General features: G+C 40.1%; 1 protein-coding gene across 7 annotated transcripts in view; it reads right to left on the bottom strand.

The window, feature by feature from the left end:
* RAD50 (RAD50 double strand break repair protein) overlaps window positions 1-26,415 on the bottom strand; it is a 234,400-nt gene that overhangs the window by 6,686 nt on the left and 201,299 nt on the right. For 5 of the 7 annotated variants that reach the window (XM_060143561.1, XM_060143562.1, XM_060143563.1 and 2 more), the window contains one exon: window positions 25,377-25,601. In XM_060143561.1, coding sequence (XP_059999544.1) covers window positions 25,377-25,601 — 225 coding nt within the window. Of the gene's footprint in view, window positions 1-1,550; window positions 1,608-24,013; window positions 24,266-25,376; window positions 25,602-26,415 lie in introns of those variants that run through there. The other 2 variants (XR_009539571.1, XM_060143565.1) reach the window with 2 other exon arrangements.

Here is a 26,415-nt window from a genome sequence, read left to right as displayed (position 1 = left end):
CTAATATGGCGCTTACAACCCCACTGTGCAATGATTACAGTAACTACATTAATCTACTTGAAGGAATAACAATGTAAGTGGCTACTAGTGATGAGCATTTACCTTATGTAAGGTACAATTATGCTAAATAATCATATTTTATCTCATTTAATCCTTACTACAATACTGAGAGTTAGATGTGGTTATCTCCATTTTACCATTAAGAAAATTGAGATTCTCTAACAATGAATTTTCTAAAAAAGAAAGAAATCAATCCCGTTTACAACAGCATCAAAAACAATAAAGTACTTAGGAATAAATTTAAGGAGGTGAAAGATCTCTACTATGAAAACTACAAGACCCTGATTAAAGAAAATGAAGGCAGAAATGAATGGAAAGGCAGGAATTCCCTGGCACTCCAGTGGTTAGGACTCTGTGCTTTCACTGCTGAGGGCATGGGTTTGATCCCTGGCCAGGGAACTAAGATCCTACAAGACACGCAGCAGGGCCAAAAAATAAAAAAATTTAAAAAAGGAAAGGTATCTCATGTTCATGGATTGGAAGAATTAATATTGTTAAAATGTCAATACTACCCAAAGCCATCTATAGATACAATGCAATCCATATCAAGATTCCAATGGCATTTCTTACAGAAATAGAAAAAAACACTCGTAAAACTCATATGGAACCATGAAAGACCCCAAATAGCCAAACAAACACTGAGAAAGAACAACAAAGCAGGAGGTATCACACTTCCTGATTCCAAGCTATACTATAAAGCTATAGTAATTAAAATAGTATGGTACTCCCACACACCTATGGACAATTAATCTATGACAAAGGCGGCAAGAACATACAATGGAGAAAAGACAGTCTCTTCAATAAGTGGTGCTGGGAAAACTGGACAGCTACATGTAAAAGAATGAAATTAGAACATTCTCTAACACCATATACAAAAATAAGCTCAAAATGGATTAAAGGCCTAAATGTAAGACCAGATACTATAAAACTTCTAGAGGAAAAACACAGGCAGAACACTCTGAAATAAATCACAGGGCTTCCCTGGTGGCACAGGGGTTAAGAATCTGCCTGCCAGTGCAGGGGATATGGGTTCAATCCCTGGTCCGGGAAGATCCCACATGCCATGGAGCAACTAAGCCCATGCACCACAACTACTGACCCTACGCTCTAGAGCCTGCGAGCCACAACTACTGAGCCCAAGTGCCACGACTACTGAAGCTCATGTGCCTAGAGCCCATGCTCTGCAACGAGAGAAGCCACCGCAATGAGAGAAGCCACCGCAATGAGAAGCCCGTGCACTGCAACGAAGAGTAGCCCCCACTCCCCGCAACTAGAGAAAGTGTGCGCACAGCAACAAAGACCCAACACAGCCAAAAATAAATAATAAATAAAAACTAAAAAAAAAAAAATCACAGCAATACCTTTTTGGATCCATCTCCTAGAGTAATGAAAATAAAAATAAACAAATGGCACCTAATTAAACTTACGAGCTTTTGCACACGAAACGATAAAACGAAAAGACAACCCACAGAATGGGAGAAAATACTTACAAATGAAGCAACCAACAAGGGATTAATCTCCAAAATATACACACAGCTCATACAGTTCTGTATCAGAAAAACAAACAACCCAATCAAAAAGTGGGTGGAAGATCTAAATAGACATTTCTCCAAAGAAGACATATAGATAACCAAAACACAACAGCCAAGATGCTCAAGTTCATTAATTATTAGAGAAATGTAAATCAATACTATGATGTATCACACCTCACACTGGTCAGAATGGCCATCATCAAAGTCTACAAATAATAAATGCAGGAGAGGATGTGGAGAAAAGGGAACCCTCCTACATTGTTGGTGGGAATGTAAATTGGTACAACCATTATGGAGAACAGTATGGAAGTTCCTTAAAAAACTAAAAATAGAACTACCATATGATCCAGCAATCCCGCTCCTGGGCACATATCTGGAGAAAAACATAATTTGAAAAGATACATGCACCCCAATGTTTGCTGCAGCACTATTTATTGACAAAGGAATGGATAAAGATGATGTGGTACATATATACAATGGAACATTATTCAGCCATAAAAAAGAATGAAATAATGCCATTTGCAGCAACACAGACCTAGAGATTTTCATACCAAGTGAAGTAAGCCAGACAAAGAATGACAAATATCATATGATATCACTTACATGTGGAATCTGAAAAAACAAAAAACAGATTAAAATGAACTTATTTATAAAACAGAGAAAGACCCACAGATGTAGAAAACAAACTTACGGTTACCAAAGGGGAAGGGGGGAGGGGAGGGATAAATTAGGATGATGGGATTAACATATACACACTGCTATATGTAATATAGCTAACCACAACGACCTACTGTATAGCACAGGGAGCTATACTCAATATTTTGTAATAACCTATAAGGAAAAAGAATCTGTAGGGGCTTCCCTGGTGGCACAGTGGTTAAGAATCCGCCTGCCAATGCAGGGGTCACAGGTTTGAGCCCTGGTCTGGGAAGATCCTACATGCCGCAGAGCAACTAGGCCCATGTGCCACAACTGCTAAGCCTGCACTCTAGAGCCCGCGAGCCACAACTACTGAGCCCATGTGCCACAACTGCTAAAGCTTGCGTGCCTAGAGCCCATGCTCCACGACAAGAGAAGCCACCAAAATGAGGAGCCTGCGCACCGCAACGAGGAGTGGCCCCCGCTTGCTGCAACTAGAGAAAGCCTGCACACAGCAACAAAGACCCAGTGCAGCCAAAAATAAATAAATAAATTCATATATATATATATATATATATATATATGTATATAAAGAATCTGTAGAAGAGTATGTATATGTATAACTGAATCACTGTGCTGTACACCTGAAACTAACACAACATTGTAAATCAACTATATTTCAATATAAAAAAAAAAGACTTACAAAAAACCCCAGTATGGTACTGGCATAAAAACAGACAAACAGACCAAGAGAACACAATCGTCAGCCCAGAAATTAACCCAAGCACATATGGTAAACTAATATTTGACAAGGGAGCCAAAAATACTCAATGGAGAAAGGACAGTCTCTTCAATGATGGTGTTGGGAAAATTGGATATTCACATGTAAAAGAATGAAACTTGATCCCTATTTTACACCACTCACAAAAATAAACTCTAAATGGATCAAAGCCTTAAATGTAAAACCTGAAACTGTGAAACTCCTAGAAGAAAGCTCCTTGACATGGGTCTTGGTAATGATTCTTTGGGAATCACACCTTAACGCACAAGCAACAAAAAATAAACAAGTGGGACTACATCAAACTAAAAAGTTTTTGCACAGCAAAAGAAACCAACAACAAAGTGAAAAGACAACCTACAGAATGGGAAAAAATACTTGAAAACCATGTATTCGATAAGGGGTTAATATCCAAAACCCATAAAGAACCCATAAAACTTGGAAACAAACAAAAAATCCAATTTAAAAATGGGCAAAAGACCTGAATAGACATTTTTCCAAAGAAGTTATACGAATGGCCAACAGGTACATGAAAAAAGATGCTCACAGTCATTAGGGAAATGTAGATTAAAACCACAATGAGGGACTTCCCTGGTGGTCCAATGGAAAGAATTCGCCTTACAATGCAGGGGACGCAGGTTCGATCCCTGGTCAGGGAACTAAGATCCCACATGCTGCGGGGCAACTAAGCCCATGCGCCACAACTAGAGAGAGAAAACCCACACACCACAATGAAGAGCCATTGTGCTGCAACAGAAGATCCTGTGTGGTGCAACTAAGACCTGATGCAACCAAAATAAAATAAAATAAATAAATAAAAAATCTTAAAAAAAACAAAACACAATGAGGTATCACCTCACACCTCTTAGAACAGCCATCACCAGTAAGAGATAACAAATGACGGCATGGGTATGGAGAAAGGGAAACCCTTGTGCACTGTTGGTGGGATGGACTGTAAATTGGTACAGCCACTGTGGAAAACAGTATAGAGGTTCCTAAAAAAATTAAAACTAGAACTACCATATGCTCTAGCAATTCCACTTCTGGGAATATATCCAAAGGAAATGAAAACACTATCTTGAAAAGTTATCTGCACCCCTGTGCTCATAGCAGCATTGTTTACAATAGCTAAGACACGGAAAAAATCTAAGTGTCCATTGTTGGATGAATAGATAAAGAAGATGTGAAATATATACCTATATGTATCTATATCTATATATATCTATATCTATAACATATCTCTATATACAGACATACACATACATACATACAATGGAATATCATTCAGCCATAAAAAACAAGGAAGTCCTACCATTGGGGACAACGTGGATGGACCTTGAAGGCATTATGTTAAAAGAAGTAAGTCAGACAGAAAAAGACAAGATCTCACTTATATGTGGAATTTAAAAACAAAACAGGGACTTTCCTGGTGGCGCAGTTGTTAAGAATCCGCCTGCCAATGCAGGCGACATGGGTTCAATCCCTGATCCAGGAAGATCCTACATGCCACAGAGCAACTCCTGTGCACCACAACTATATATTGTAGCATTATCTGTAGTAGCAAGCATTTAAAGGCTTCCTAATATGTCTATCAGTGGTTAAATAAAGTAGGTAATATCCATTTTATAGAATATTATGCAGCCATTAAAAATAATGAGTGATTTACATATATGAACATGATTTTCATCACATGGTAAAGTGGAAAAAAAAACAACAAAAAACACCTACAGTGTGATACTATTCACACAAAACAAAAAAGATTTGTGTGTACATACACGCAAAAGCACTGTGAAGGAAAGGAAAATATGTCACCAATGTAATACTACTTAAGTGCTGAATAAATGTTAGACATTGTCACGGAAATGAACCGAAGCCCCAGCTTGAACCATGTTCTGTGATTTGCAGAATAATGGAGTAGAGGAAGCATAAATATCTGTAATACAAGGCTGAATGGGTTAAGTGGCACAAAATATTATGGTGTACAAAGGAAGGAAAAAATTACATGTTTGGGAAGGGCTCTATCAAGGTAACATTCAAAGGATGAGAAACAGCATAGTAAAATGCAAGGTGTCTTAAAGGAACAAAATTATTCAGTTTGGTTAGAATATAGTGAGTAGTGAGATGAAATGGGGAAGGCCAGGTGTGGAAGTCTTTCCTAAAATTAGAAGAGAATAGCTACCACCACCTTTAAGAAAATTAACCTGGTAGAAGTTTAACAGGGGTGGGAGGGATAACGAGATGGGGGAAGTTACCACAGTAATACAGGTAAGAGTTAAGGAGGGCTTGACTTAGGCATGGGCTGTGGAAGAAAAGCAGCTCTGAAACAGAACTGTGCAGGAACCCTGTGGGAGCTGACTGCTGACTGAACTATACAGACGCAAAGATTAACCTAACACACTTTTTAGCACTTGGACTTACAGGTAACTAACATTTAAGAATGACCTTGAAGGTCCATGACCTCTAGTAAACTATCATTCTGCTGAGGCAAAGATATAAATTTCCTGGGCTGGAAACTATTGTAGGTAAGTGGTCATCTGGCTGGTTGCATCAGCACCACCATGTGCCTGGAGTGTGCATGTCATTCAGTTAAATGCATATAGTACTAACTCATATTAAGTGTATGTTTTGTGAAAACTGATTCCCAAAATAAAATGAAAAGGTCTAAGATCTAAGAAAATAGTGATTTATAAATCAATCTTATATTTAAATATTCTTAAGAATCTGAAAAATTTCCTTGAAAATTTCAGTAACAATCTGTTGCATTTTATGAGGACAAATGATGGTTTTAGTGGTATTTATAATTTTGGTGATCCATGGAAGTCTTAGGATGTGATCCTCACAAATGACAAAGGCCTAATATATTTACTGTTTTAAGGGAGGCACAATGAGGCCAAAAGGCAGAAAGACAAATACCAGTGAAACTATTCTATATGATACTATAAGGGTAGTCACATGTCATTAAACATTTGTCTAAACCCACAGAATGTACACCACGAGTGAACCCTAATGTGAACTACAGATTTTGGTGAGTATGATGTGTGAATGTAGGTTGTTCAAATATACCACTCTGGTAAGGGATGTTGATAGTGGGGTAGGCTATGGTTGGGGTGGGGGGAGGCAGAGATATATGGGAAATCTCTGTACTTTCTGCTCAATTTTGCTGTGAATCTAACACTGCTCCAAAAAATAGTCTATTTAAAAAGGAGAGAAAGGGGTATGCACTAGTGTAGTATGTAGAGCTGTTTTCATCCATGCCCCTCCTTCCTTCTTCACACAGACACCTCCTTTGAATGCCAAGCTAACTATATACTATCCTTCAGCACCTCTTTGCACTATGGCTTCTGCCCCAGCAATTTCTAGATGACTTTCCTTTGTGTTCTAAGCTACCTGCCTCCACACTTGGACCTGTGATGAAAAGCTTCTGCAAGCCTCGGAGTTATCTACTTTCTAAGTACACATGGGTTCTAGCTTGATGTCACAAATGAAGCATATTAGGCATCCCCAGGACAGTAGTTCAGGGTTTTTACTGCTGCCCTGCTCTGAGGTCATTTTTAAAATCATCTCAAGACTTAGTCATTACCAGAGAACTGAATGCCTGAAAAAGAGTCATTAGACCAAATGTCATTAGGTCATTAGTCATTAGGTAGACCAAAATCTCACCTGCCAGGAAAAGACCCTTCCAGCTCTTACATCTTTCGTATTTTAGCCATCTCCAGGACTCAAACTACTGAGGAAGGTTAGTTACCATTTTGCAAAATTTGAACTGGATTTCCTCATGTCTCAAGCTATTTCAGTAAATAAAATAATAATTAGAAGGGCCAAATATATGTGTGCCTTCCTAATAAAAAACATTCATAAGTAGGATAAAAACAAATAAGTTCATGAAGATTATCCAAGCTGGACAAAAGCAGTAGAGAAGATTATACTTACAAAAGACATTTGCCAACAGTATTATCCTTATCTTTGTATATAAAATTGTACCAAACTATGAGATATACAGGTTGCCAAAAAATTGGCTAAGATCAATTTTGATTGAATACTCTTCCCTACTGTAGTTACCACCGTGAGAATTTCCTATCTCCCTACATTTAGGTCAGCGGAAGCCCTCTAGTATAAAGGAAGTGATATGATGAGTATCACATTCTACTGAGTATCACGTTCCAAACTAATAGTGGTTTTTATTACTTAGCACAATTTAAAATCCCTAACTTGCCAAACTTAAGTTGCACATTTAAAAGAAAAATGTCCTCTTTTTCTGGATAAAACCTTTAAGACTATTAAACGAATTTCCTGAAACACTTAAAACTGTTGAATTGCTGTATTTCCTTTAGCCAAACTCCCAAATATCAGCTTTTAAAATTCAGGCAATGGGTCACCCACTATTAACACAGTGCTTGATAAATATTTGGTTAAGAAAACCTGCGAGTGTGAAATGCCACCAGCTATCATTTGGTTTTGTAATCTACTTATTTGATGCTACAGGGGCTGCTGATGTGAAACTGTACTGTATCCAAGACAAGATTAGAATGGTGGCCATGAGGTGAGTCCTGGTTAAAGGCCTCACCCCCAAGCTCTGCTTGAGTGTAAGAAGCCAGGCTCTGAAAAGACTCAAAGAGAGTTGGCTGCCTTCGACGCAAAACTTACATGTTTCCACTGAGTCTCAGAAGAAATATGACTTAATGTGCAACATTCCACATTTGGGGGAAAATGACAGTGGAACACTTTGGGGATAGGGCAGAACAGTGTACTTTGATATATTCCAAAATCACTTAATTTTAATTGATGTCTTCTTTTAAGGGGGTGGATAAGGGATAATAAATTCTAAATAATGGATGTTTTCCCCCTTCTTATCTAGTGTGTCTCTGACCATTAGCAATGCTTACAATCAGTGATTGTTTTAGATGATTACTAATAACAGATGGTAATCAGCTTTTCTTGAAAATGCACTGCTAATTTCCTGTGTTACCTTGAATAGACAGATGAATGCAACAATTACAATGACTACATGCTTCTTCTAAGAGGTGAAACAATATGGGAAATTTTGGACCTCACTTTCTTCTAGGTGAGAAGGCAAATTTAAGGCTCACAGTATAAACCTTAAGAAGATTTGCAAGCATAAGCCCACAAACACTCAATTTTGGAGAAATCGGTACCACTTCTTTTCTTCTCATTTAGAAGAACGCATCTGATAACCAGATAACAGAACTCAGTAAACAGCCTGACTTTGTTCCTTAGGCAAGCCTAAATTGCTGGAAAGCAACACTGTACCTCCCCACCTCCACAAGCTCCTGGCTGGCCCCATCAAGCTCCCTCACATGCCCTCACTCCGCTCAGTGTGATGCCTCTATGATTGAGGCACTTTTCTCTACTGAAAGGCCCTTCCTTCATTATTCATGGCCCAGGTCAAGTATAGACTATGCAGCACCTACCATGGTCTCCCCTATTGAACAGTTACCACTTTGCAGGAGGGACAGGGTATGATATTTCTGTCTTCCCAGAGTCTGCCAAGAGAAGACAGAACAGGGGTTTTTGAATGAACAGGTGCCTTATTGAGGGAATTCCTCTTGTTCCTGCTGTCAATGGCTCTCAGGGTCTGTAGGGATAGCAGGAGGGCTCCTAGGTATAGTTTTCTATTTAGTTAACACATGAAACCCCAGGTCTGCAGGTCAGTGTACTAAGAGGAAGAGCTACCTTGTAGCAGAATATGTGCACATAAAATTTAAGACAAAACCAACCTACATAATACCTAACTTGGCCCCTCTTGTCCCCTCTAGTTAGCACTCCATTTTTCTGCTCCTCTTCACAGGAGAATTTTTTAAAGCATTATCTATACTCACTGTCTCCATTTCTTACCACCCATTCTCTCCTCATCCAACTCTAAGGCTTCAGTTCCAACCATGCCACTGAGATTGCTCCCCAAAGTGATGAACACCCTCCATTTTATCAATTTCAAGGTCACTTCTTAGTCCTTCATCTCATTTGACCTCTCAATAGCATTAGACTCCTGAAATACTTTCTGTACTTGGTTTTCAAGCTACCACGCCTTTAAAATTTTTCTTCTACTTCATCAGCTACTTTTTCACTGCATTTGTAAACATCGTGAGTTTTGGGACCCTTCCCATCTCTATCCACAGTTATTCCCTATGTAATCTCATTCCATGGCTTTAAATACTACAGATATGATGATAATTCCTAAATTTATACATTTCCCCTGAGCTCTAGACTCCAGATTATACATCCAACTGCCTGCTTGACATCTCTACTTAGAAGTCTACAGGCACCTCAAACTTAAAGTGTCCAAAACAGAACTCTAGATTTTCCCCTCCCCAACCTTGCCCATTTTAGGGAATGGGAATTTGCTTTCCCAACATCCTACTGGTCAAGAAAACACATGTAGGATCAATTCTTCTTTCTTTTGCTTTTCCTCCCCTACATTCAATTCAGAAGCAAGGCCTGTCAACTCTATCTGCAAAACAAAAATGGAGTCCATCTACTTTTCTCCATTTCCACTGCTACCATCCTACACCAGTCCACCACTCTCTCCTGGGTGCCCCTATAATGCATTCTCCACACGGCAACAAGTGTGATTTCTTCAAACTATGAATCAGATTACGTTACCTCTCTGCTTCAAACCATCCAGTGACTTCCTATCACACTTAGAATAAAATCAAATTGTTAACCAAGGCTGCAAGGCATGGCATACTCTGGGAACCATCTTCCTCTGACCTTATTCCCCTGCTCACTATACTCCAGCCACGCTTGCCTTCTTCCTATTCCTTGAACACCTCATGTTTGTACTGGTCTTAGGGCCTCTGAATCAGCTACTCTCTCCATCTGGAATGCTTGCATCTCAGCTTTGTGCATATTTTGCTTCCTCTCATCAATCAGGTCCTAGCTTAAATGTCACATTCTCAGAAAGATTCTGCCTTAGAAAAGGCCTAAAGTAGCCCCTCAGTTATTCCCATCACCATAGTTAATTTTCACTGTTTATGGATTTATTTCTTAATTTTCTGTTTCTTCATCCCTGTATACTTAGTATACAGTATCTAGAACAGTAGAAAACATGTAAGCACTCAAATCTTAATTGAACAAAATCCTAATACATATGACAATATATATTATGCACATACACACTTTGCTAAGGAGGTATAAAATATATAAAAATAAGTTGACTATTGTGGCTCTAAACCAGGAAGTATGAGTTAATTAACAGTTAGGAAAACTTTCTATATAAATATTGGTATTAGTTTTTTAAAGGTTAAAAAAGGGTGGGGGGGACCATGGTAGCAGCACAGCAGAGTGGGAATATAAAGGCCTTAGTTCTGAGATCTAATTTATCTCAACCATTTAGCTGGGTAATCTTGGACAGTCTTCTTAATCTCTCTGATGAATACTTGCCCTTTACAGGTAGATGCCCGAATTCAATTAGATTATGGCTAACACATATTAAGTAATGAATTAATATTAGTATCTCCTCTGCAGAGCCCCCGCCATTGAGAAATTTAGTCTTAAAGCATGTTTAAATAGAAACAACAGAAACCTACGTTTTCTTGGTCAAGTTCCTTAGTGCTCTTAAGAAATAGAGAATTTAACAATATACATTAAAGAATGTAACACTGGGACTTCCCTGGTGGCACAGTGGTTAAAAATCTGCACTCCCAAAGCAGGGACCCTGGGTTTGATCCCTGGTCAGGGAACTAGATCCCACATGCATGCCGTAACTAAGGGTCTGCATGCCACAACTAAGGAGCCTGCCTGCTGCAACTAAGACCCAGCGCAACCAAATGAATAAATAAAAAATAAAGAATGTAACATGACAAAGAAAGCTGGACTAAATGGCCTGTAAATTTCCCTTTTAATTCTGACTCTATACTGAATGCTATAATGGACTTAAAAAAAAAGAAGGGGGCTTCCCTGGTGGCGCAGTGGTTGAGAGTCCGCCTGCCGATGCAGGGGATGCGGGTTCGTTCCCTGGTCCAGGAAGATCCCACATGCCGCGGAGCGGCTGGGCCTGTGAGCCATGGCCGCTGAGCCTGTGCGTCCGGAGCCTGTGCTCCGCAACGGCAGAGGCCACAGCGGTGAGAGGCCCGCGTACCACAAAAAAAAAAATTAATAATAATAAATAAATAAATAAAAGGTTTCCATTTCATATATAAGGAAACTGAAGCTCAGGGTATTTAAATAATTTGCTAAAGGTCAACAGTCAGATTCAGATTCGGGTATTCTCTAGAGACAATACTTTTAACCATGGATTATGGATTTTTCAGGATTCAAGATGATGAAATTTATCAACTTTTACACAAACATTTCTTGCTGTTTAAAACTCAGTTCAATTTTTTCATCAAAAACAACTTAAGTCATCCTATTCTGTACGGTAGATTTTTACTGATAAAAATCGGTTTTGATTTTTGTCTCTTCAAATAAACTTGCCAGTAAGGACTGGGTTTCCTATTCCTTAGTGCTCAACAAATGTTTGGTAAGTTTACCGCACACATAGCATCAGTTGGTAAAGAACTCAAGAAGTAAAAAGGCTTCTAAAGGCATATATACCTATAGCTGGAAAGACTAAAAGGAATTATGGAATTTTTTTTTTAAAAAAGACAAATGTTATGTATGAATAGTCTACCAGGCAAGGAATTTTTTTTGGCCGTGGCACAGCATATGGGATCTTCATACCCCAACCAGCGATCGAACCCAAGCCGCCTGCAGTGGAAGCGCCAAGTCTTAACCACTGGACCACCAGGGAAGTCCAGGAGGTGAGGATTCTTTAGTAATGTCTTGCTTATGCTCTTATTTCAAAACATTAAATTTCAACAATTTAAACCGTTGGATCTAAAAATCTAGGAGAGATTTCAATATTTGAAGAGGTTTAAAAAAAAAAAGTTTCCGGGCTTCCCTGGTGGCACAGTGGTTGAGAGTCCACCTGCCGATGCAGGGGACACGGGTTTGTGCCCCGGTCCGGGAAGATCCCACATGCCGCGGAGCAGCTGGGCCCGTGAGCCATGGCCGCTGAGCCTGTGCGTCCGGAGCCTGTGCTCTGCAACGGGAGAGGCCACAACAGTGAGAGGCCCGCGTACCGCAAAAAAAAAAAAAAAAAAGTTTCCACTTGGTACAGACATACATACCTATGAGCGTTTCTGGACCCAAGGAACATTGTAATGTTATTCACTCACAGTGAAAGACGACAAAAGATGTGTCCCTCCGAAAGTCATTGTAGAAGTCGAACTTAATCCAACAAAAATCTTATTAGTATTTATTTTTGAAAATAACGTAACTGGCTCAGTTCCAATTTTCACTTATGCTAAAAGACTATGTACTTTCCAAAATTTGTATTGCCAGAGTTATAGCTAGGTGATTCTGGGGCCACCTTTGCTATCATCATTAACTAAAAGAATCCTCATACTGAAAAGTGGGTCTTCCTGTCCTCCTGAGCCTTGTGGTCTGAATGCCACTGCTGAGGCTGGTCTGTTCACTATGCTCTTTCCAGAGGAAGCCTTAAAAGAGAAGAGATGCTGTCTGTGTACTTCTCTTAGCACTGAAGAGGATATTTTCCTTTTTAGAAAACAGCAATGGATAAAATCTAAGGTGACTGATAATTCTCCTGCTACAAATACCTAGAAATGCTAGACAGGTTTATAACAAAATTTATTTTACATTATAGCTGAGTTTACAAGAAAGAAAGGGAAATCCCTACATGGTGGAAACAAAGATGGAACTAAAAACCAGAACGGTCAATGTGTGATATGATACCGCAGATGAATTTAGTTATTATTTTCATAACCCAGAGTTTCAGTATTATAACCCAGGACAGAAGATGAGGCATAGGACCCAACTGAGGCAGAAAGAAGTGACTCCCAACATAAAGGCTGAGACTCTTGAACAGCAACCTTCAATAAAAGAGTGGAAAATTAATAATTTGTGAGTTCAAAGTACTGGGCAAATGCCTTACATGGGTTTAAGGTCCTCTGTTATACCACCAGTGTAGTTCAGGAACTCCCAAATTGAAAAATTAACATAAAAACTAGACTTAGGCCAGTGTTATCCCAGAGTGCCCAGCAGATACAAAACAAATCTCTGTGTGGAAGGACATCCACACAAAAAGGTCACAAGGGCGCTTCATAGGAAAAAAAAAAGCACTACTAAAGATGAGCTTACAATTAAACACTACATGAAACCCAAGAAATACCTCACTAGGGCTAGAATCAGCACACAAAATAGTAGAAAGAGACTGCTAAAAATGCGAAATAAAAAAATGACAATGTGGGGACTTCCCTGGTGGTTAAGAATCCACCTGCCAATGCAAGCGAAATGGGTTCTACCCCTGGTCCGGGAAGATCCCACGTGCTGCAGAGCAGCTAAGCCTGTGCACCACAACTACTGAGCCTGCACTCTAGAGCCAGCATGCTGCAACTACTGAAGCCCACATGCCTAGAGCCTGTGCTCTGCAACAAGAGAAGCCACTGGCATGAGAAGCCCGCACACCACAACAAAGAGTAACCCCTGCTCACTGCAACTAGAGAAAGCCCTCATGCAGCAACAAAGACCCAACACCCCCCCAAAAAATAAAATAATTTAAAAAAAATGACAATGTGAAAGAATATGAAATATGTATACTTAAAATGAGTAAAGACATACAAGAAGGAATCAAAACACTAAGGAAAAAATACATTATGAAAAAAAGAAAAATTTCTGAAAATGAATAAAATAGAACTTATAGGGCTTCCCTGGTGGCGCAGTGGTTGAGAGTCCGCCTGCCGATGCAGGGGACACGGGTTCGTGCCCTGGTCTGGGAAGATCCCACATGCCACCAAGCGGCTGCGCCTGTGAGCCATGGCCGCTGAGCCTGCATGTCCGGAGCCTGTTGCTCCATGGCGTGAGAAGCCACAACCGTGAGAGGCCCGTGTACTGCAAAAAAAAAAAAAAAAAAAAAAAAGAACTAATAGAATTGAATAATACCTTGAAATGAAAAGTAAATTTTAAAAGGACAACTCAATAGGCAGTATAAGCAGCAGCTAAAGAATCTGTGCACTGGAAGGTATTTATGAGGAAGTTGCCCAGTGTATTACCAGTATATTCAAGAGGGGTTAAGCAATATGGAAGGAAGAGAATGACAAGGTTTATTTATGTCTAAAGAGAAATGAAGGAGAGGATAATAGTAAGAAATGGAGCAAGGATAATACTTGAAGAGATAATATATGAGAATTTTCCAAAATTAATGAAAGGTATCAACCCTCAAATCAATAGGCATAATTTCTGAATAGAACTAAAACTAAACCTAAATCTAGACACACTCTAAAAAAAATGCAGAATACTGGAGACAAGGGAAAAATCTTAAAAGAACCAGAGAAAAAAGGCAGATTACCTCCAAAGGAATAATTAGAATGATTTCTCAACAGCAACCATGGAGGTCAGGAAAAAATGGAATATTTTCAAAGTACTCAAAGGAAAAAAAAACCTTTCAATCTAGAACCTATGCTCAGCTAAACTATCAAGACTGAGAGCAAAGACTTTTCAAAGACTGGAAGAGAATTTACTACTAACAATCCTTCACTGAAAAAAATTATTAAAGGATGTACTTCAAAAAAATAAAATTAAAGAGAGAGAGTAACTGAAGCTAAAGAAGGAAGGAGTGGGATTCATAAGAAATTGGTAAACATATGCGGGCTTATCCAAATAAGCACTGACTATGAAACCATAACATTAATTATTACTAATTTGAGATGATATAAAAACAAGGTAAAATGAAAATACCAGACAATAGAAACACAGCAGATAGGAGAAATTAATTAACATTCAAGAAGAAGATAAAGCAAGTCATATTAGAGACATGGTTCTTAAACTTTGATGTGCATCATAATCACCTGGAAGGCCTGTTAAAACACAGCCTGTTGAGCCTTGTCCCTAACATTTCTGAACTAACAGGTCTGGAGTAGAAAGTGAGAATTTTCTTTTCTAACAAGTTCCAAAGTGATGCTGATAATGTTGCTCCAGGACCCCTTTGGGAATCAATACATTTGATTTCTTTTAGGTCGAATATGCATGTTAAAAAATTAAAGGTAAACACCCAAATAACTAAAGTATAATATATCATTTACAACCCAAAGAAGGGAAAAAGGAGAAATAAAGAAAAATCAATCAATCCCATAGAAGTCAGGAAAGTAGGAAAAAATAGAAATAAATATAACTAAGTAATCAATCACAATGAAATGAACGGACTAAATTCACTAGTTAAAAGACAAAAGATGGGGGCTTCCCTGGTGGCTCAGCGGTTGAGAGTCCACCTGCCAATGCAGGGGACGTGGGTTCATGCCCCGGTCCGGGAAGATCCCGCATGCCACGGAGTGGCTGGGCCCGTGAGCCATGGCCGCTGAGCCTGCACGTCCGGAGCCTGTGCTCTGCAACGGGAGAGGCCACAACAGTGAGAGGCCCATGTACCGCCAAAAAAAAAAAAACACAAAAGATGGACAGACTGAATAAAAAACAAAATTTTGCTACATGCTGAATATACTGTAAAGTTGTAGCAATTACAACAGTCTTGGTAATGGCACAGAGATAGACAAAGTGACCAATGAAACAGAATATAAAACCCAGAACTGACCCATGCACACATGGAATTCTGACATGACAGAAGTGACACTGCAGATCATTAGAAAAGGATTAGATTTCTCAATAAACAGAGCCAGGACAACTGGTATCCATAAGGGAAAAAATGAAATTGGATTCCTACCTCATACTGTACATAAAATTCAATTTAGAATTAAATACTTAAATGTATTTGAATGTGAAAATCAAAACTTTAAAACTTTTAGAAGAAAATATAGGAATAGGGAAGGATTTCTTAAGACACAAAAGAGCTAACCATAAAAGACTGGTAAATATAACTATCTTACAATCAAATCTGTTTATTAAAAGACACTATAAGGAAGTGAAAAGATAAAAACTTGAGAAGATACTTACAACACATATAACTGAAAAAGAATTAAAATTCAGAAGAGCTAAAAGAACACATGCAAATCAGTAAGACTACCAATAATACATTAAAAATGGGTACAGGGACTCCCCTGGTGGCACAGTGGTTAAGAATCTGCCTGCCAATGCAGGGAACACGGATTTGATCCCTGGTCCGGCTTCCACATGCTGTGGAGCAACTAACCCCGTGCTCCACAACTACTGAGCCTGCACTCTAGAGCCCGCAGGCCACAACTACTGAGCTTGTGCACCACCAACTACTGAAGCCCGCACACCCTAGAGCCCGCGTGCCGCAAGTACTGAAGCCCATGTGCCTAGGGTCCGTGCTCTGAAATAAGAAAAACCACCACAATGAGAAGCCCGCGCACCGCAACGAAGAGTAGCCCCCGCTCTCCACAACTAGAGAAAGCCCGCGGGCAGCAACATAGCCAAAAATTAAATTTAAAAAAAAATGGGTACACAATACAAACATTTCAAAGAAGAAACATGATCAAACATAAAGAGATGTTCAGCATCATTAGAAATTGGGACTGCAAATGAAGACCACAATGATTTACCATTTAAAACCCATTAGACTGGGGGAGCTTCAAGATGGTGGAAGAGTAAGACATGGAGATCACCTTCCTCCCCACAGATACATAAGAAATACGTCTACATGTGGAACAATTCCTACAGAACACCTACTGAACGCTGGGAGAAGACCTCAGACCTCCCAAAAGGCAAGAAACTCCCCACGTACCTGGGTAGGGCAAAAGAAAAAACAGAGACAAAAGAAGAGGGACGGGACCTGCACCAGTGGGAGGGAGCTGTGAAGGAGGAAAGGTTTCCACATACTAGGAAGCCCCTTCGCGGGTGGAGACTGCAGGAAGCAGAGGGGGGAGGCTTCGGAGCCATGGAGGAGAGCGCAGCAACAGGGGAACGGAGGGCAAAGCGGAGAGATTTCCTCACAGAGGAACGGGGCCAACCAGCACTCACCAGCCGAAGAGGCTTGTCTGCTTACCCGCCGGGGCGGGCGGGGGCTGGGAGCTGAGGCTCAGGCTTTGGAGGTCGGATCCCAGGGAGAGGACTGGGGTTGGCGGTGTGAACACAGCCTGAAGGGGGCTAGTGTGCCACAGCTAGCCGGGAGGGAGTCCGGGGAAAAGTCTGGAGCTGCCGAAGAGGCAAGAGACATTTTCTTGCCTCTTTGTTTCCTGGTGCACGAGGAGAGGGGATTAAGAGCCCCATTTAAAGGAGCTCCAGAGACAGGCGTGAGCCACGGCTATCAGCGCAGACCCCAGAGACGGGCATGAGACACTAAGGCCGCTGCTGCAGCCACCAAGAAGCCTGCGTGCGAGCACAGGTCACTATCCACACCTCCCCTCCCGGGAGCCTGTGCAGCCCGCCACTGCCAAGGTCCTGAGATCAGGGACAACTTCCCCGGGAGAACACACAGCGCCTCAGATTGTTGTAAATGCTGGCCTCTGCCGCCACAGGCTCGCCCCGCATTCCATACCCCTCCCTCCCCCCGGCCTGAGTGAGCCAGAGCCCCCGAATCAGCTGCTCCTTTAACCCCGTCCTGTCTGAGCAAAAAACAGACTCCCTCAGGCAACCTACACACAGAGGCGGGTACAAATCTAAAGCTGAACCCCAGGAGCTGTGCGAACAAAGAAGAGAAACGGAAATTTCTCCCAGCAGCTTCAGGAGCAGCGGATTAAATCTCCACAATCAACTGGATGTACCCTGCATCTGTGGAATACCGGAATAGACAACAAATCATCCCAAATTGAGGAGGTGGACTTTGGGAGCACCGATATATATATTTTTTCCCTTTTTCTCTTTTTGTGAGTGTGTATGTGTCTGCTTCTGTGTGTGGTTTTGTCTGTATAGCTTTGCTTTTACCATTTGTCCTAGGGTTCTGTCTGTCCGTTTTTTTGTTTTTTTTTAGTATATTTTTTAGCACTTGTTATCATTGGTGGATTTGTTTGGTTTGGTTGCTCTCTTCTTTCTTTTTTTTCTCCCTTTTATTCTGACCCGTGTGGATGACAGGCTCTTGGTGCTTCAGCCAGGCATCAGGGCTGTGCCTCTGAGGTGGGAGAGCCAAGTTCAGGACACTGATCCACAAGAGATCTCCCAGCTCCACGTAATATCAAACGGCGAAAATCTCCCAGAGATCTCCATCTCAATGCCAAGACCCAGCTCCACTCAATGACCAGCAAGCTACAGTGCTGGACACCCTATGCAAAACAGCCAGCAAGACAGGAACACAACCCCATCCATTAGCAGAGAGGCTGCCTAAAATCACCATAAGGCCACAGACACCCCAAAACACACCACCAGACGTGGACCTGCCCACCAGAAAGACAAGATCCAGCCTCATCCACCAGAACACAGGCACTAGTCCCCTCCACCAGGAAACCTACAAAACCCACTGAAACAACCTTAGCCACTGGGGACAGACACCAAAAACAACGGGAACTACGAACCTGCAGCCTGCAAAAAGAAGACCCCAAACATTGTAACTTAAGGAAAATGAGAAGACAGAGAAACACACAGCAGATGAAGGAGCAAGGCAAAACCCCACCAGACCTAACAAATGAATAGGAAATGGGCAGTCTACCTGAAAAAGAATTCAGAGTAATGATAGTAAAGATGATCCAAAATCTTGGTATAACAGAATGGAGAAAATACAAGAAATGTTTAACAAGGACCTAGAAAAACTAAACAGCAAACAAACAATGATGAACAACACAATAAATGAAATTTAAAATTCTCTAGAAGGAATCAATAGCAGAATAACTGAGGCAGAAGAACAGATAAATGACCTGGAAGATAAAATAGTGGAAATAACTACTGCAGAGCAGAATAAAGAAAAAAGAATGAAAAGAATTGAGGACAGTTTCAGAGACCTCTAGGAAAACATTATGTGCACCAACATTCGAATTATAGGGGTCCCAGAAGAAGAAGAGAAAAAGAAAGGGACTGAGAAAATATTTGAAAGGATTATAGTTGAAAACTTTCCTAATATGGGAAAGCAAATAGTCAAGTCCAGGAAGCGCAGAGTCCCATACAGGATAAATCCAAGGAGAAACACACCAAGACACATATTAATCAAACTATCAAAAATTAAATACAAAGAAAATATATTAAAAGCAGCAAGGGAAAAACAACAAGTAACACACAAGGGAATCCCCATAAGGTTAACAGCTGATCTTTCAGCAGAAACTCTGCAAGCCAGAAGGGAGTGGCGGGACATATTTAAAGTGATGACGGAGAAAAACCTACAACCAAGATTACTCTACCCAGCAAGGATCTAACTCAGATTTGATGGAGAAACTAAAACGTTTACTGACAAGTAAAAGCTAAGAGAAGTCAGCACAACAAAACCAGCTTTACAACAAATGCTAAAGGAACTTCTCTAGGCAGGAAACACAAGAGAAGGAAAAGACCTACAATAACAAACCCAAAACAATGAAGAAAATGGTAATAGGAACATACATATTGATAATTACCTTAAATGTAAATGGATTAAAGGCTCCAACCAAAAGACATAGACTGGCTGAATGGATACAAAAACAAGACCGTATATATGCTGTCTACAAGAGACCCACCTCGGACCTAGGGACATATACAGACTGAAAGTGAGGGGATGGAAAAAGATATTCTATGCAAATGGAAATCAAAAGAAAGCTGGAGTAGCAATTCTCATATCAGACAAAATAGACTTTAAAACAAAGACTATTACAAGAGGCAAAGAAGGACATTACATAATGATCAAGGGATCGATCCAAGAAGAAGATATAACAATTGTAAATATTTATGCACCCAACATAGGAGCACCTCAACAGATAAGGCAAATACTAACAGCCATAAAAGGGGAAATCAACAGTAACACATTCATAGTAGGGGACTTTAACACCCCACTTTCACCAATGGACAGATCATCCAAAATGAAAATAAATAAGGAAACACAAGCTTTAAATGATACATTAAACAAGATGGACTTAATTGATATTAATAGGACATTCCATCCAAAAACAACAGAATACACATTCTTCTCAAGTGCTCATGGAACATTCTCCAGGATAGATCATATCTTGGGTCACAAATCAAGCCTTGGTAAATTTAAGAAAATTGAAATTGTATCAAGTATCTTCCGACCACAATGCTATGAGACTAGATATCAATTACAGGAAAAAAATCTGTAAAAAATACAAACTCATGGAGGCTAAACAATACACTACTTAATAACCAAGAGATCACTCAGGAAATGAAAGAGAAAATCAAAAAATACCTAGAAACAAATGACAATGAACACACGACGACCCAAAACCTATGGGATGCAGCAAAAGCAGTTCTAAGAGGGAAGTTTATAGCCGTACAATCCTACCTTAAGAAACAAGAAACATCTCAAATAAACAACCTAAACTTACACCTAAAGCAATCAGAGAAAGAAGAACAAAAAACCCCCAAAGTTAGCAGAAGGAAAGAAATCATAAAGATCAGATCAGAAATAAATGAAAAAGAAATGAAGGAAACAATAGCAAAGATCAATAAAACTAAAAGCTGGTTCTTTGAGAAGATAAACAAAATTGATAAACCATTAGCCAGACTCATCAAGAAATAAAGGGAGAAGACTCAAATCAATAGAATTAGAAATGAAAAAGGAGAAGTAACAACTGACACTGCAGAAATACAAAGGATGATGAGAAATTACTACAAGCAACTCTATGCCAATAAAATGGACAACCTGGAGGAAATGGACAAGTTCTTAGAAATGCACAACCTTCCGAGACTGAATCAGGAAGAAATAGAAAGTATGAACAGACCAATCACAAGCACTGAATTGAAACTGTGATTAAACATCTTCCAACAAACAAAAGCCCAGGACCAGATGGCTTCACAGACAAATTCTATCAAACAGAGAAGAGCTAACACCTATCCTTCTCAAACTCTTCCAAAATATAGCGGAGGGAGGAACATTCCCAAACTCATTCTACAAGTCCACCATCACCCTGATAGCAAAACCAGACAAAGATGTCACAAAGAAAGAAAACTACAGGCCAATATCACTGATGAACATAGATGCAAAAATCCTCAATAAAATACTAGCAAACAGAATCCAGCAGCACATTAAAAGGATCATACACCATGATCAAGTGGGGTTTATCCCAGCAATGCAAGGATTCTTCAATATACACAAATGAATCAATGTGATACACCATTTAAGAAACTGAAGGAGAAAAACCATATGATCATCTCAATAGATGCAGAGAAAGCTTTCGACAAAATTCAACACCCATTTATGACAAAAACCCTCCAGAAAATAGGCATAGAGGGAACTTTCCTCAACATAATACAGGCCATATATGACAAACCCACAGCCAACATCATGCTCAATGGTGAAAAACTGAAACCATTTCTACTAAGATCAGGAACAAGACAAGGTTGCCCACTCTTACCACTATTATTCAACATAGTTTGGGAACTTTTAGCCACAGCAATCAGAGAAGAAAAAGAAATAAAAGGAATCCAAATTGGAAAAGAAGAAGTAAAGCTGTCACTGTTTGCAGATGACATGGTACTATGCATAGAGAATCTTAAGATGCTACCAGAAAACTACTAGAGCTAATCAATGAATCTGGTGAAGCAGCATGATACAAAATTAATGCACAGAAATCTCTTGCATTCCTATACACTAATGATGAAAAATCTGAAAGTGAAATTAAGAAAACACTCCCATTTACCAATGAAACAAAAAGAATAAAATATCTAGGAATAAACCTACCTAAGGAGACAAAAGAGCTATATGCAGAAAATTATAAGACACTTATGAAAGAAATTAAAGATGATAAAAATAGATGGAGAGGGCTTCCGTGGTGGCGCAGTGGTTAAGAATCCGCCTGCTGATGCAGGGGACACGGGTTCGTGTCCCGGTCCGGGAAGATCCCACATGTCGCGGAGCGGTTGGGCCCGTGAGCCATGGCCACTGAGCCTGCGCGTCCGGAGCCTGTGCTCCGCAACGGGAGAGGCCACAACAGTGAGAGGCCTGCGTACCGCAAAAAAAAAAAAAAAAAAAAAAGATGGAGAGATATACTATGTTCTTGGATTGGAAGAATCAACACTGTGAAAATGACTATACTACCCAAAGTAATCTACAGATTCAATGCAATTCCCAGCAAACTACCACTGGCATTTTTCACAGAAGTAGAACAAAAAATTTCACAATTTGTATGGAAACACTAAAGACCCTGAATAGCCAAAGTAATCTTTTTTTTTTTTTTGCGGTACGTGGGCCTCTCACTGCTGTGGCCTCTCCTGTTGCAGAGCACAGGCTCCGGGCGCGCAGGCTCAGCAGTCATGGCTCACAGGCGCAGCCGCTCCGCGGCATGTGGGATCTTCCCGGACCGGGGCACGAACCCGTGTCCCCTGCATCAGCAGGCGGACTCTCAACCACTGCGCCACCAGGGAAGCCCGCCAAAGTAATCTTGAGAAAGAAAAACGGAGCTGGAGGAATCAGGCTCCCTGACTTCAGACTATACTACAAAGCTACACTAATCAAGACAGTATGCTACTGGCACAGAAACAAATACAGATCAATGGAACAGGATAGAAAGCTCAGAGATCAACGCACGCACATATGGTCACCTTATCTTTGATAAAGGAGGCAAGAATATACAGCGGAGTAAAGTCAGCCTCTTCAATAAGTGGTGCTGGGAAAACTGGACAGCTTCGTGTAAAAGAATGAAATTAGAACACTCCCTAACACCATACACAAAAATAAACTCAAAATGGATTAGAGACCTAAATGTAAGGCTAGATACTATCAAACTCTTAAAGGAAAACACAGGCAGAACACTCTATGACATAAATCACAGCAAGATCCTTTTTGACCCACCTCGTAGAGAAATAAAAATAAAAACAAAAATAAACAAATGGGACGTAATGAAAGTTAAAAGGTTTTGCACAGCAAAAGAAACCATAAACAAGAAGAAAAGACAACCCTGAGAATAGGAGAAAATATTTGCAAATGAAGCAACTTACAAATGATTAATCTCCAAAATTTACAAGCAGCTCATGCAGCTCAATATCAAAAAAGCAAACAACCCAATCCAAAAGTGGGCAGATGACCTAAATAGACATTTCTCCAAAGAAGATATACAGATTGCCAACAAACACATAAAAAAATGGTCAACATCATAAATCATTAGAGAAAAGCGAATCAAAACTACCATGAGATATCATCTCACACCGGTCAGAATGGCCATCCTCAAAAAATCTAGAAACAATAAATGCTGGAGAGAGTGTGGAGAAAAAGGAACCCTCTTGCACTGCTGGTGGGAATGTAAATTGATACAGCCACTATGGAGAACAGTATGGAGGTTCCGTAAAAAACTAAAAATGGAACTACCATACGACCCAGCAATCCCACTACTGGGCATATACCATGAGAAAACCATAATTCAAAAAGAGTCATGTACCACAATGTTCACTGCAGCTCTATTTACAATAGCCAGGACATGGAAGCAACCTAAGTGTTCATCAACAGATGAATGGATAAAGAAGATGTGGCACATATATACAATGGACCTTACTCAGCCATAAAAAGAAATGAAATTGAGTTATTTGTAGTGAGATGGATGGACCCAGAGTCTGTCATACAGAGTGAAGTAAGTCAGAAAGAGAAAAACAAATACCGTATGCTAACACATATATATGGAATCTAAAAAAAAAAGAAAAGAAAAAAATGGTCATGAAGAACCTAGGGGCAAGACGGGAGTAAAGACACAGACCTACTAGAGAATGGACTTGAGGATACGGGAGGGGGAAGGGTAAGCTGGGACAAAGTGAGAGAGTGGCATGGACGTATATACACTACCAAACGTAAAACTGATAGCTAGTGGGAAGCAGCCACATAGCACAGGGAGATCAGCTCGGTGCTTTGTGACCACCTAGAAGGGTGGGATGGGGGGTCCAAGGGAGGGAGACGCAAGAGGGAAGAGATATGGGGACATATGTATAACTGGTTCACTTTGTTATAAAGCAGAAACTAACACACCATTGTAAAGCAATTATACTCCAATAGAGATGTTTGTTTGTTTTTGCGGTACGCGGGCCTCTCACTGTTGTGGCCTCTCACTGTTGTGGCCTCTCCCGTTGCGGAGCACAGGCTCCAGACGCGCAGGCTCAGCGGCCATGGCTCACGGGCCCAGCCGCTCCACAGCACGTGGGATCTTCCCGGACCTGGGCACGAACCCGTGTCCCCTGCATCGGCAGGCGGACTCTCAACCACTGCGCCACCAGGGAAGCCCTCCAATAAAGATGTTTAAAAAAATAAAGTAAAAATAAAACCCATTAGATTTGCAAAAATTAAGAATCGACAAAATCAGTGTCAAAGAATGCATCAACGAGAACCCTTATATTCCGCTAGTGGTATAAATTAGTAAAATCACTTTGGAAAACAATATAACATTATTTTGTAAAATTGAGCATACCCTGCAACCCAGCAATTTTACTCCCACATGTACTCTAGAGAATCTCTTACACCTTTGCTCTGTAAGACATGACAAGAATGTTCCTAGAAGCAAGGGTTATATCAGTAAAGAGCTGGAAACAACCCAAATGTCCATCTACCCAAAAATGGATATATTATGGTATATTTCCACAAAAGAATTCTGTACATCAGTGAAAATGCATATACCACAGCTATAAGCAACTTAAGTAAATAAAAGCAAAATAAAGTAAAACAAGCTAAAAAGCAAATTCTAGAAGCATTCTCAGAGTATGATATCATTTTTTTTTAAAAGCTCAAAACATGATACATATGATAAAATTATTTTTAAAAAGCAGAGAGCAGGGCTTCCCTAGTGGTGCAGTGGTTGAGAGTCTGCCTGCCGATGCAGGGGACACGGGTTCATGCCCCGGTCCAGGAAGATCCCACATGCTGTGGAGCAGCTGGGACTGGGAGCCATGGCCGCTGAGCCTGCGCGTCCGGAGCCTGTGCTCCGCAACGGGAGAGGCCACAACAGTGAGAGGCCCGCGTACCGCAAAAAAAAAAAAAAACAACAAAAAAACACAGAGAGCAAAAATCTGTGTCAGTGGTTACGAAGAGTGAGGATGACAAATGGTTGAGATAAGGAGGAGCATCTATGTGGATGGCAGTTAGTGATAATGGTAGAGTTCTTGGATTGTGTATGGGGGTGGTGGGATCATGAGTGCACCTTAATATTAATATCCTTTATAACTTTACTTCATAATTCAAGTAAGCATGTGTGTATGTGTACACACATATACACATATATTTTTCCATTCTGTGGTAGGTATGAAATACATTAAATAAGTTTAAAAGGGTGAAAGTAAGACTAAATTATGCTAGTTGATACTGATTGCAATGGGAACCAAATCCCCAGTCCAATACTTACTGGTCAAGGGTCTTATAATAAATGTCCAGATCCTTGTTCACAAGCTCTGTTGTTCTCATAACAATCATCATTTCCCTATACTTTTCCTCGGCATCCCGAAATTGAGGGTCTCGAAGTTCTTTCTTAAAACGAATAATTTCTTCCTCATAACCTTCCTGTCGCCCTATTGCCGAACCGAGATTTCTTTTTATATTTTCTATTTTTTCTTCCAACTTCTGATGTTCACTAGGAGGGAAAACGACAAATGAGGACCATTTTTAGATTTTAGCAGCCTAAAGTGGAAAAGACAGATTTCTCCAGATAGATAAATATCATTTATCATTCTCCTTAGCAATCAGCATATGAAAAGTCTCTCCTTGCTTTTTCTTTAAGGTTTCAGTACTAAGGAAAACTTTCTTCTTTCCAAATCTCTGAAGCATCCAGGTTTTTAAACAGCTGATTTCTGTGTGCTCAATAAAGTACTCTCATAACATGTGAACACTGAAAAAGTTCCTGACGTTTACACACTAACCTAAGAAAAGTACTCTTGGTGATTAATATTACAAATTCACAAACTTCTCATTGTCAAATAAGAATGCTCAGTTACCAACTCTGAGAAGTTACTGAGCAACAGGTATCATCAGTTCGTTCGCAGTATGTCAGACAAAAGAAAATTTTATGTCAAAAATTTATGCAGTAGTATTACTAAAAGTTTGTATTTCTCTATTAAAACAAAATTTCTCTTGCATAAGTATAAAAAAGCATCAATAAAGAGAGGGGATATATGTATACGTATAGCTGATTCACTTTGCTGTACAGCAGAAACTAACACAACATTGTAAAGCAACTATACTCCAATAAAAATTTTTAAAAAAGAAGAGAAAAACATGAAGAGGAGTTCCAAAAAACAAAGCATCAATACTGACAAAAAAGTAAAATACTTGGGCTTCCCTGGTGGCGCAGTGGTTGAGAGTCCGCCTGCTGATGCAGGGGACATGGGTTCGTGCCCCGGTCTGGGAGGATCCCACGTGCCACGGAGCGGCTAGGCCCGTGAGCCATG

This window comes from Lagenorhynchus albirostris, chromosome 3 (genome assembly GCF_949774975.1).
Source record: "Lagenorhynchus albirostris chromosome 3, mLagAlb1.1, whole genome shotgun sequence".
NCBI lineage: Eukaryota > Metazoa > Chordata > Mammalia > Artiodactyla > Delphinidae > Lagenorhynchus > Lagenorhynchus albirostris.
This window is presented reverse-complemented; position numbering and strand designations above follow the sequence as displayed.